At 42.3% G+C, this 12,236-nt stretch overlaps 1 protein-coding gene across 1 annotated transcript in view; it reads left to right on the forward strand.

The window, feature by feature from the left end:
• Positions 1–12,236, forward strand: part of LOC146570007 (DENN domain-containing protein 2A) — a 33,261-nt gene that overhangs the window by 10,925 nt on the left and 10,100 nt on the right. The window contains exons 2-7 of the mRNA XM_085282740.1: positions 4,359–4,445; positions 7,098–8,132; positions 9,408–9,535; positions 10,774–10,886; positions 10,998–11,195; positions 11,382–11,475. Of these exons, the coding sequence (XP_085138866.1) occupies positions 4,360–4,445; positions 7,098–8,132; positions 9,408–9,535; positions 10,774–10,886; positions 10,998–11,195; positions 11,382–11,475 (1,654 nt within the window). The 5' untranslated portion in view covers position 4,359. The remainder of the gene's footprint in view (positions 1–4,358; positions 4,446–7,097; positions 8,133–9,407; positions 9,536–10,773; positions 10,887–10,997; positions 11,196–11,381; positions 11,476–12,236) is intronic.

A 12,236-nucleotide genomic window follows, 5' to 3' on the forward strand; every position in this document is an offset into this window, starting at 1 on the left:
ATAGAGTCTGATAAAGGTTTCATTCCAATAGCAACATTTTGTCAAGTTATCACCAAATATCAACACCTGAGATGATTTTTGGAGCAAAAGTACAAAAAAAATAATATTCTGCCAAGTTAGAAAAGTAAGACTGGTAATATCACTGTCTGAATGCATAAAAATATATTTGCACTTCATAGCAAAGACTAGGTCAACTTCTATATATGTGTGAATGTGTGTGTGAATGGGTGGATGACTGGTTGTGTAAAGCGCTTTGGGGTCCTTAGGGACTAGAAAAGCACTATACAAATACAGGCCATTTACCATTTACCATATATGACTAGTCAAACAAGTAGATCCTTGCGTAGAAAATTTGTGTAAGCATCAATACATTGTCATCAAATAATTGAGTTCAGCATCATCTATGAAAGGACTGCTGTGTGTCTAGCTGGGTAATTTTTTGTGCTTGCTAACATATATCATATAACATATAACAGCATACCTTGGAAAAACACTTGATGTAGGGATTACTCAAAATTCTTAGCAAACCACAAGACTTCTGAAACAGTGTCTCCAAAGTGGACATGTTTGGCCATAATGCACAGCGACACATTTTGCAAAAATCAAACAGAGCATGTCAGCACAAACACCTCACACCAACTGTCAAGCATGGTGAAACTTTTGGAGGGGTGAATATTTAGGATATTTCACAGCCATAGGACCTGGGCACCTTGCATTCATTGGGTTGATCATGACCTCCTCTGTATAGCAGTATAGCAAGTATTCTACAGTCAAATGTGAAGCTGTCTTTGACAGCTGATAATGATAATGGATAATGATCCAGAGCACAGCAGTGAATCTGCAAAAGAATGTCTGAAAAAGAAAACAATCAAGGTGTTGGAATGGCCCAGACCTCAACCTGATTGAAATGCCAGGACTTTGAGAGAGCTGTGCATAAATGAATGGCCGCAAACCCGAATGAATTGAAAAATAAGTGTGGGCCAAATTTGTTCCATGATGATACAAGAGAGTGATGAAGTCACGCAAAAATAGTTACTAATGATTATTATTATACTTAGATTTTCACAGAGTGCTTCTGCATTTTGGCTTATTTTTAGTAAATAAAGAATTACACCGTGCAATATGTCACTTTTTCGTTGTGTTTACCTAATTTTAAGACCTGGTAAGCACTGGACCATTATACCTGAGAACTGAGAGGCTTTTTACCACAACCATAAACATGTTTAAAAACTGTTCTCTCTCTTATATGTACATTTACCATTATATTCAGCGTGTATTTTTTGACATTTAGCAACATAAGCAACATCCCTCTCTCTGTGGTATATTTTCGGTGTGTTTATGTGAATCTGTCCGTGTCCAGATACCGAGGGCCCATCTGCTGATAAAATCTCCCACGGGGTTTGTTATGCAACTGATGCTTGGCTCTGATGCCCTACCTCTGACACCAGCTTCTGTTATCTTTTAAGGTTTAAAGGTTTAAAGGTATTTAGTGCTGTGTAGTGTTTACCAACCACCAAGACTCTTTCCATCCTGAGTCCATGACTGCTTTGAAATTTGTCCTTTGTTAGATATATTTTTGTCATTGATTTTTTCTTCAGATCGCTGGATGAATAATATAAATATTAGAAACAGCAATAGAGTCAGTGCATGACAGAATGCAGCAGAAGTACTGTTTGTAGATAAATCACTTGGTATCCAAACCATAATTGTCATAAACATCAGACAATTATCTCCATTCCAGGCGATTTTCCCCTCCTGTGTCATCCACGCAGCTGAGGATGAACAGTACTCCTTCCATTTCCTCTGCCCCACATGTGCAGCCTGTCACACATCACAGGACAGAGGCTGAAGGGGGCGGGGCAGGTAGAGGTCTTTTGGGTCGCAGTTTCCCCGTGATGTTTTTATTGGTCTCAGCAGATGACTTCCCTCAACCTCTGCATTGTTATGGCGGCCATCTTTTTTTCTAGAGGTCAGCGTTAACAATGGCTGCCAATAGATGTTGCAGACAAAAGCCTTAGCACCCTCCCAGAAAAGTTTCCTCAGTAACCGAATGCTGTAAAACCAGTAATGCTGTCGAATTTACCGCTTTTACAAGCTGTGAATACAATACACTGCTGCTCGTCAGGTTCAGGCAAGTGCTGGGAAGCGCATCAGTCAAAATGTTAGAATCCAGTAAGACAGAATCGCGTGAAAATACCAAATTACCTTTTAAGGCTGAGAATTTTGGCCTTGGGGATCCTAACAATGAAGTGGGACAGCCTAAAAGCATGCACTGTTTTCACAGTGCAACAGTATACTCATATTTTTCTTTGCAATATCTACTTTCCTCTTTGGCTTTGACAACCCCTGTCTCTCCAGCTGCACCACCACTGCTCTCCTCTGTTCCTGTCTTCCATCCACCCCACCCCCTTCCCCCTCGTGACATGCAACGCCCTTCTGCAACACAGAAAAGAATTAAATCGTAAAAGTTTTACAGTTTAATTACGGCATAACATCCCTGTGGAAGTCTTCATGCTTCTCCGCGCCCACCCTCTTTTCCATGCTGGATTTCTATTCTTCGTTTCTTTTTTGGGGTTTTCTTGTAAGAAGAAAATAATCAGGTGGGGGAGGAAGAAAAAAAATCACTTGATGTTTCTCCTCAAACATGTGACCCCGCTCAGCTCACAGCTGAAAATAATTTGGGCCTACAGGCCAGTGGATGGCTGATGCAAACCTCCCTCCTCCTCCTCCTCCTCCTCCCTCGGGGGCTAGGCTTCGGACTGATGGGGAGCTAAACACAAAAGAATGAATGGCTTGAGCTGTGGGCAAAAGCTAGAAGCTAAAAAGGATGACACATTGTTCCTGTGGTCAGCTTCTAATCAGACCAGACCACAACTCTTCCTCATACTCCATTTGCTCTTTCATTCTCAAAGAGGAAAACACATAAAGCAAAAACCTGAGGGCTATTTATGCTATTAGCTCAGGGAAGAGTTCAGCTATTTATATTATTTTGCAATTTACTTTTTTTTCATTTGATATTTTGACTTTTTTTTTTGGAGTCTCCCCCCTCACTAGCAGTTAGGACAACAATTTGTGGAATTTGGGTCAATTTGGCTCACATACCCCTCAGAGAGGGAGAGCCAGGCCAGGAAATGTTTAACGGCCTGCAAACACCTCTAAGTATCCGAGCACATGTGGTAGAAGTCAAACACATAAATCTGCGTGTGGGCCTGGCATATGGACTCCTTGGCAGGATGTAGAAGTCTATGTAGGTGTATTTTCATATGGGGTTTTGTGTTTGGCTATGCAGCAGGGTGGCAATGCATGTATTAGTGGCTTTGTGAATTTACTGTAGAATTAAAAGCATGAATACAGCAGGACTTGGCCCTGAACTATCTCTTTTTTTCCTTGCGTCTACTACTACTTGCCAGAAGCAAAAGGCCAGGGCCTATTGCTTCATGCCAGCCCTCCACCAGTGTTTACAGGCCAAGCAATGAGCACTGTGCACCAGTGGCTCCAGTTCAGTGTTGCATATGGATGGCCTTGCTGCGCTCCAAGTGGATCTGGTTTCATTGTGCGCTGACAAATGGACCCAGTAATAATTTAAAACTGAGCACGTCCCCTCACCCTCGCATCGGCACTACTTTCCTGTGATAAACAACAGCAGGAAAATGTGTGGCTGGAAGATAGACAACAAATTACGGAAGCTCTTGTCAGAAATGAAAGGAGTAATGTGCAAAAACAAAATGTGTGTGTGTGCTGCAGTGCATCAGAAATCTGATCTGGCAAATGCAAAAAAGGGCAAAACGCTGAGGATAACATAAAAAGTTGAGTGCTCCTGTCTCACCACCGCCGATATAATCCTAATGGATCTTAATTGCATTACAGTGTGGTTCTCTTTTCTTTTTTTGTATTTTTCCATAATGCCACATGGCTAATGGGAACCTAATATGCCTGTTGGCTGTTTAGGCGTTTTTCAGTGCTATTCTCCAATTACTGACCAAGTGAGGAATGGTAGTTTGGTGGTATTCCATGCAGTCTGTGAGGTCTGCTTTTCTGCAGCTGTCTTCAAAAAGGAGTTTTAAAATAAGAGATTTGTTTGAGCCATTTGGTAGTTTACTTTCACACACCACTCCCTAAGAGAGTCCTCGAAAGGAGCATCTTCTTTTGACCCAGTCCTCGTTCATCAATCTATATGTCTGCCTATTTATGAGAAAAAATACAAGCTGAAATATTTTTGCTTATACTGTTTTTTTTGTAACTTTTTGACCTGCAAGCTGAAATATAATTCTGTTTTCCTTTTTAATAGACACTCCATCTTTCTGACTGACTGGCTGACCGTCTCTCTCTCTCTTTTTTTTTTTTACCTGTTTTCTCAGGATGCCAGCTGCTAGCACCATGACCGGTGGGAGGGCCCTGCTGCTCTGTACAAACACTGACAACTGCATCTACCAATCAGTCAACGGGTGGGTGCCTTAAAAGACAATTGAATAGGTTGCCATTTTGCTTCTGTGATATCGTGTAGTATGGTATCTGATTCCAACTTGTATGGTGTTTGTTTTGTCCTCCTAAACAAGGACATTTACCTCTGTGTAATAAGTTTGATGTTACACACTCATCTGTCATTATGAAATTAATTGAGGAGCTTCGATATACGAATGGTAAATAGACTGGTACCTATACACTTTCTTTCTACTCACTTTTTACTGCAACCTAATCACACACACAATGATATTCAAACACACTCCAATGGTTGTGTTCGGGGAAACTGATTGGGCGTTCAGTATCTTTGACACAGTAGGAGCCGTGGATCACTTCACCAACCTTCCAGTTGGTAAAATGACCTGCTCTACCACCTGAACCACAGCCACCCCAAATAAATAACTGTACGGTTAATGCCAGTAGTGGAACATACTAGGTGGCCAAAGCACAACTTCCTCCAAATTTCAAGAAATGGTCCCATAGCCAACAGAAAACTCTGAAGTGGACTTAAGCAAGGAGGAGACCCCCCTTTTCATTAAGCTCAACAGTACAACAATAGCAGGGAAGGGGAGCAGAACAGGGCAGAGGCAGCCATCTGGCATCTTGATACTGTTACTGCCCCCCTGCTGCCACTGTCTGATGCGTCCATGACCACTCTCCAAGGCCCCTTCTGTCATCCTTACAGCATTCATTAGTTTCTATTTAGATTATAATGATGGGATTTTCCTTTTTGTTTGTGCCAATAGGGGTGGAAGATTTTGATGTCTGTTGTTTTGAGGGCCTGCCATGCCAGTCACAGTTGCTCAAAAGGTTCCAGACATTTCTCTCAGGGAAAAGTCCAAAGCCGATGAATATTTTTGTCCATTTCAAACACTCCTGCAGTAGCCTCCTTTCCACCCTCAGAGACCCACCAAAAGTACCGTATCACCCTCATAGAGAACTTTGCTCTAGGATGGCACACTCTAGTTCCTAGAGTATTTAAAAGCAGAATGAGAGACAGAGCCTTCATCTTCCAGGTCCCTCTTCTGTTGAACCAGCTCGCAGTTTGGATGTGGAAGACAGACACCATCTCTACTTTTAAGATTGGGCTTAAAACCTTCCTTTTCAATAATGCACAGCGTTAGAGCTGTCCCAGGTGACCCTGAATCTGCCCTTAGTTACATTGCAGTAAATGTCCGCTATTTATTGTTAGACTACCATTTTTTTTCTTCTTTGGCTCCACTTTTTCTGTAACTCAGTCACTTGTCTCTACCTAATCTGGCTCTCCTTAACTTTTGTTTTTTATTGACCTTCCTAATTTGGAAGAGAATTATATCTTTTCCTCCGTGATCATATTTTCATCAAGTTTTGCCTTGTCTTTGAAGGTCTTTGAGGAAAGTAATTCCCCCCTCCCCCTCCCTGGAGATTTCCTCTAGATTGCATGACTGTTGGTTTTCACATCCAGCAATGTCATCAGAAGTCACCCAGCAAGGCCACATTTCCTCTGTTTGTTGGAAATTCAAGTCATTTGATGAATAGGCTTTTGGGCTAGAACAGAGTTTTGTGGGTCAGGAGCGGAAAAGAAAGGATGCACGTCCACACTTAGCTCCCTCTCGTCATCTGCGCATACTTGCATCTCCCTCTCCAGAAATAGCTTTGTGTGTAGCTCGTAAACTTTGACCCTCAAACCCAGAGTTCAAACAGTCATGACTCAGTAATGTTCCAGGAGTGAATCACAGCTGAGACAGAGGCACCCAACAGATGTTTGAACTCTTTTAACAAGAATTCCTGTTTGGCCCGTAAAACAAAGCTCGGTTTGGGTGGAACCGTAAGCACTGGGATTGTGTGGCCAATTTTAAGATTCTCTGCTGTGTACAGTAAAAGCGGAAGTGGACAATTTAAAAAAAATATTGCACAATTCATTATTAGATTTGACAACAGTCCAATGTAATCCCTCCCTCTGTTTTTTTTAATCTACATAGTTCTCACTGCTGCTTTACCAAGAAAAGCCTGCAGCTTTTGCCTTTCTTTCTCTTTCGGTTTCCTTTCGCTCCTTCCACACAGTCTGGTTGCATCTTTTGTTTTCTTTTTGTTCAAGCTTGCAGAAAACTTCCTTCCTAAAAACTGTAATACACTGTTTCAGAACGACTGAACCTTTTCTTTTGTCCCACATGACATAAAAGCTCTGGTTATGGAAGATCATAATCTATAACAAACATTTTGTAGTCTTGCAGTCATGTGTCGAGTTGAATTTCTAAACTTTTTGACAGGTTTAAGGAGAGCTTGTCTGAATAGTGTGTGGTTTTTTTGAGATGTTATTTTTGAAGTATTTTTGTGCTCTCTGTTGGCCTTTTCCATATTATGGCTTTGTCAAAAGTGTATTAGTGTGTGCAGCTTCTTCTAATAATGTCAGGGGCTCATCTGAAGTGTCATTGCGCAAGACGCTGGTATAAATGCAGAGTTTACCATGTGTTTTGCTATTTTCATTTTGGTTCTTCATTGTGTCTGCATTAAAATCAAACAATAATGAGATTTAATTGTGTCCTTTAGTTCCGTGTACAGGTTTCTTAATTAACTGATTTACTGCCATGTCTCTCTAGTATTTTTTCTCCTTTAATTTGTGTGCACGCTCATCTTTCCGTATCTTTCCTTCCTAGGCTCCAGTGCTGTGGCTTGAAGCTTGGCGAGGCTCCGTCAGCAGTGGTGCCCCAGCCCAAAGAGGTGTGTGGGTCACCAGTGGACAGAGACAGGAGGGACACCGCTGTGTCCATAAAGAATCACCTCTCTCCTCTCCTCAGCCCAGGTCCTCCTGACTCCATGCTGGCTCACAGGAGAGCCACGACTCCTGCTACTGACCCACGGGCTCCCAACATGGAAAACGGGCTGTGCGCTAAGCTGAACCACAACAAGAGCCCAGCAGGAGCCAAAACCGCCAGCATCCGTGATAAGATATCCCAGTGGGAGGGCAAGAAGGAGTCTGTCCCAGTAACTATTTCAGGAACATGTCCACTAAGTGCGACACTGAAGGAAGCTGAGACAGTGAGGAAAAAGGAATCCAAAACTACAGAAGTCCAAAGGACAGACAGCAAGAGGTTTGTCAGCTGGGACAGACAAGACTCGGGGAAGGAGAATGTTGGTAAGCTGGGGGATTCGAGACCTAAATCCCCAGAAGCCCCAGCAAACAAAGACAGAGAAGTGATGGTAGAGAGGGAATTTCGGGCTTCTAAGCCAACAGAACAACCCCAAGACAAGAAAAGTGTTTTAACTCATGTTAAGAAACTAGAGAAGGCAACAAAGGAGGTTCCTGACAGACCTTCACTGGCATTCCCAGGGAATTACTTCTGTCCTCCCTCTAAGGAAGAGCTGGAGGAGACAGAAAAGAGGGGCAATGAGCCCATTTTTGGGACTTTTGACATGGCTCGACCTAGTGGGACACGGAGATGGAGGGATGGAGATTCAGAGAATGTGTACAATGAGCCAGGTGCTCCATCTATAAACCCTCTCCCTAAACCTCAAAGAACCTTCCAGCACCACACGCCGCCCGCCACCCCAGCTTCAGGGCCTTTCTTGGGAAAGGGAAGAAGGAACTTGCCTCCTTTGCCCTCCGTTCCTCCTCCACCTCTACCCACGTGCCCACCCCCAGGAGTTTGCAGGAGACCGTGGGCAGATAAAGCACGTAACAGTAGCAACAGGTAAGACACTGAAAAGAAAGAAGGGAAAAATATCCTTCCTGACCAAGAATGTTAGATCTTTACTCAAGTTTAATAACATGCTGAAAATGTGGAAAAAGAAAGTTAACCCAGCCCACACACCGCAAAAGCTAAAATTTTCCAAAAGTTGTAAAGTGGGAACTGGATTGGCCGGCGATAGCTCGGTGTACATGTCCTTAAACCCTTCCCCCGTCACCATTAAACAAACATGGAGGTGCACAACATTTCCCACATCTGCTGTAAATCAGAATCACCGGTGACCTCATCCTTTTTTCTAAATATCCCACAAAATGAGCTCATTGGTTTGATCTCAGGAATGTACACACCGACGCAACTAGTTCCTCCATCCAAAACAACTCCACTGGAATAATAGAAGAGCAACATGAAGAGTCATGTCAAAAAGCTTTGCTTTTTCACAGAATTACAAAAAAATGAGCTCTTAAAAATTCATTTGGCGTAATTACGTTAAAAGTGCAAAATCTGATCGATCTGAAAAGTAGTCTTTTGATTGCAAACGGTTAAAGATGTTTGACTTTTCGGCTCTCAGTAGCCCTTCAGTTCAGATGGTTACAATCAAAAAAGCAGGACTCTCTGTAGGGAAACCAAAAAAATGTGAACTCTGCAGTATTGAGCACATCTATTGTTCGCTTTTTCCAGTGGTCTGAATTCTTGTTTCGGAGCTTGGCTTGGATCTGTTACATTCCATACCATATGTGGAGGCCTCGCTCAAGTGTGTGCTCAAGTGTGTTGCTGTGTCAAGCCCTTTGTTTGGTCAGGCTGTCTCCCTCTTGAGTGTCCATTGCAGGGTGCTTTTCCATAGATGTGCCTTCACCAGTCACCAGATCCACATCATCCAGTATTGTTCAGTTTTGGCTAAAACTGCGTCAGAGCGGCGACACTGCATTTACTTTATCTAACTTTATTTCATATAAAGAGAGCAAGCCATGATACTGTGATGTACTCTGTTAAATAATTATTCTGTATAATCTAATGCAGTAAAATTGCACAGAATTACTTTGATTCCAAGACTTTTGATTTACTGATTGCACGCATGTGTAAATGTATGCATTGTGCTCCAGTGGATACATTTGGATTGATGAAACAGATGTGTTTATTTTGACGATGCAGCTAACAAACTGAAATATCAGTTTCATGTTTTGCAAGTGAAAAGAAAAAATCAACAACATTACCGTGACACATGTTCGCCTTAAGATGTCAGTCAAAACTCTTTCGTCTTTGTGCTCCTCTGTCCACCAGGAAGTCCTACGAATTTGAGGATTTGCTTCAGTCGTCTGCAGAAAGCTCCCAGGTGAACTGGTATCATCAATCCAGACTGGGCTTAACACGCACTTTATCAGAGGAGAATGTCTATGAGGACATAATAGGTAAATATTACATACCAAAAAATTATCTCTGTAACATTTTGCCTTGCACGCAAATTCATAAACTGACTCAAAGTTTGCAAGAAAGAAAGAGTTCAGTGACAGAGTTGACAAAGAGGGCAAAATCTCTTTACTCTTTTTATATTTTTTGTAATTTAGTGCTTTGCCGCTCAGCTTTTATTAAAAAATTATAAATAGAAATTCCTCACTTATTGTCTGTCGTATTATGCCGGCCCCACCTAGAGCGCGTTTAATTTCATAACGCACAATAGTGGCGTTGTGTGAGGTTGCATTGTAGCTGAGGTTGGCTTCTGTGATTGTCAGGGCTCTGGGATGGCGGTGGGGGAGGGGTTGGGGTGGGGGGCAGACTGGTATGTAACGGTGGCTGTTTTTGCCGGCAACAATCAAATTAAGTTCAACTACTTCTGAGTGATGCTGGAGCTTATTTTAACCTTGTTAGTTTCCTCCTTTTGTACAGCAGTGTTAGTTAAAACTCTCAGACATTGTTCACTGAACTCTCAATAACCTCCCATGGGTAAAGCGAGTCAGACTAACTATATGTCTACTAATAAAACTGTTCAGGGAGGCAGTGATGAATGCTTGTGATGTCCTCGAAGTCTTGCCTCCCTCCACCCACAAGCTTTTCACAAACACCCTTTGAACACACAGTCGCATGTCACTGTTTGCAGACAGAGAGGAAGGCAACTGTTGCCATCACATGTGTTCAGTCTCGTGCCTCTTTGATGGGTTTGACTAGCTGATAGCACACAGAAACACATTATGGAGATTAGTGTGACACTCTCTTCAGCAAGCAATGTGGAAAACAGCACACTGATCTGTTGTTTTTCTTTTTTTCCTTTGTCTTTTTCCTGAGCAAGAAGGAACAGGGAACTGAACGTCCCTCTTTATTTGCGTACAAGTCACATCTGGTGGATGGATTGATAGAGCAGGGGAGAGTCAGAGGCAGATGGAGAGAAAGAAAGAGACAGGCTTTGGAAAGCTACCCCACTTCGTATATGCAGGGCTTGCTTTTAACTTTAGCTGTGCAAAAGTCTTATCATGATGAAATATGAGCTGGGTTACACATACTGCTACTTGTAATAGCTCTCCGCACATCTGGAGTAGGAATCGTCTGGCAAAACAAACGTGAGTGATATGGAAAGAGTGCTTATCTGTGCTTTGGAACGAGCGCGCTATTGTGTAACTTGTGACGTTAAAAACATGTGTTTTTGCTTCTAAAGATCCCCCGTCCAAGGAGAACCCCTATGAAGATATTGAGCTGGAGAGAAGCTGTTTGGGAAGCAAATGCATTTCACCTGCCTCTTCATCTCCTGTCCCCAGCACACCAAATAAGGTACATTAAGGATGGATAAATATGGATAAATACGATAATCAAATAGATCCAATGGAATCGGAAAACCTAACCTAACCTAAAAGTATGCTAAAATGTGTTTGTCCCTATCAGCTCTCCTCCAAGCCCGGCTTTTTGAGACAAAACTCGGAGCGACGAAGCTTCAAGATCCCCGAGCTACGTAAGACCAACAGAGACACTGGCATCTCCTCACCTTCCCGTATCAGCCCCCCCTCCACGCCCAGCAGCCCCGACGACACCCCGTGTCTCTCAGGGGACCCTTACAATCGCAGACGGAGGAAAATCCCTAAGGTACGAACTCCCACTTTGGGATTTAAAGAGGAGCAAGAACATTTCTACTGTACGTTTCCTGTGTGGAAGAGTACCTAATGAAAAGGGCTCACTGAGGTTGCACTGAAAGGATCTTGGTACAGGCACATTTTTGTTTATCAGTTTAAAGGGTTAAAGCCTTTGTGTTTCTGTTCTCAACTTCTCCAGATGGTGGTGAAGATCAATGGGATCTTCGAGGCGCGCAGAGGGAAGAAACGCATGAAGAAGGTGTCTCAGTCTGCTGAGTCCAGCTCAGGGAGAGGTGAGCCATCAAGTGAACACCAGGCTACTGTCTATCTCTGATTTAGTGAAAGAAAATTGAAACTGACTGCACGGACATCTTTAACTTGCGAAACATTGCGTCCGCTACTGCAGCGCTTTCAAGAAGGAGGTTGCATTTTTCAATATGTCTGTCATCTCAAGTAGAGACATGAATTCAATTTTACTTAATTCAGTGATTGTCTGGCACCTTGTGGAGTTTTTAGTAATCTTCATAAGGGAAACTAGATTGGTAGTCCAATGAAAACAAAAGACACAGAAAATAGGCAACTCATAGACAGAAAAACAGGACTTTACCATGCAAGGCAATGTTTAGACAATCATGGGTTCCCAGTTGCCATTAAATACAGTATAACACCAACTAAGTCCACAGTGTGCTTGGCAATAGAAAGCCCATGTGGGGCCCACATTCAAATATTACGTGCTGCTATAAAACTTTCTGTTTTCTATTATGATAACTGTTTGGTCTAGAAAAAATTTGACAAACTGGAAAAAAAATTCTCATATTAATTTTGATTGTGATCATTGTTTTAAGAATATGTACCCTTTGGCACAAATTATTTTATTTCTTCATTTTTTTCTTTGTTGTAGTTTATTAATAGTTTACCTTTAATACTCTCAGCAGTCAACCCACTCCATGTGCTTTGCAGTCTTGCCTTTATCTCATTATTTAAACAAGTATTGCATAAGTCATTTAATATTTTGGGGGCCTTTTCCGACTTTACTGGTGCTATAAATCTCTTT

The sequence above is a fragment of the Mchenga conophoros genome, linkage group LG7 (assembly GCF_057382185.1).
Source record: "Mchenga conophoros isolate Kocher_MC1m ecotype Shallow Benthic linkage group LG7, M_conophoros_male_GT1.1, whole genome shotgun sequence".
Taxonomy (NCBI): domain Eukaryota; kingdom Metazoa; phylum Chordata; class Actinopteri; order Cichliformes; family Cichlidae; genus Mchenga; species Mchenga conophoros.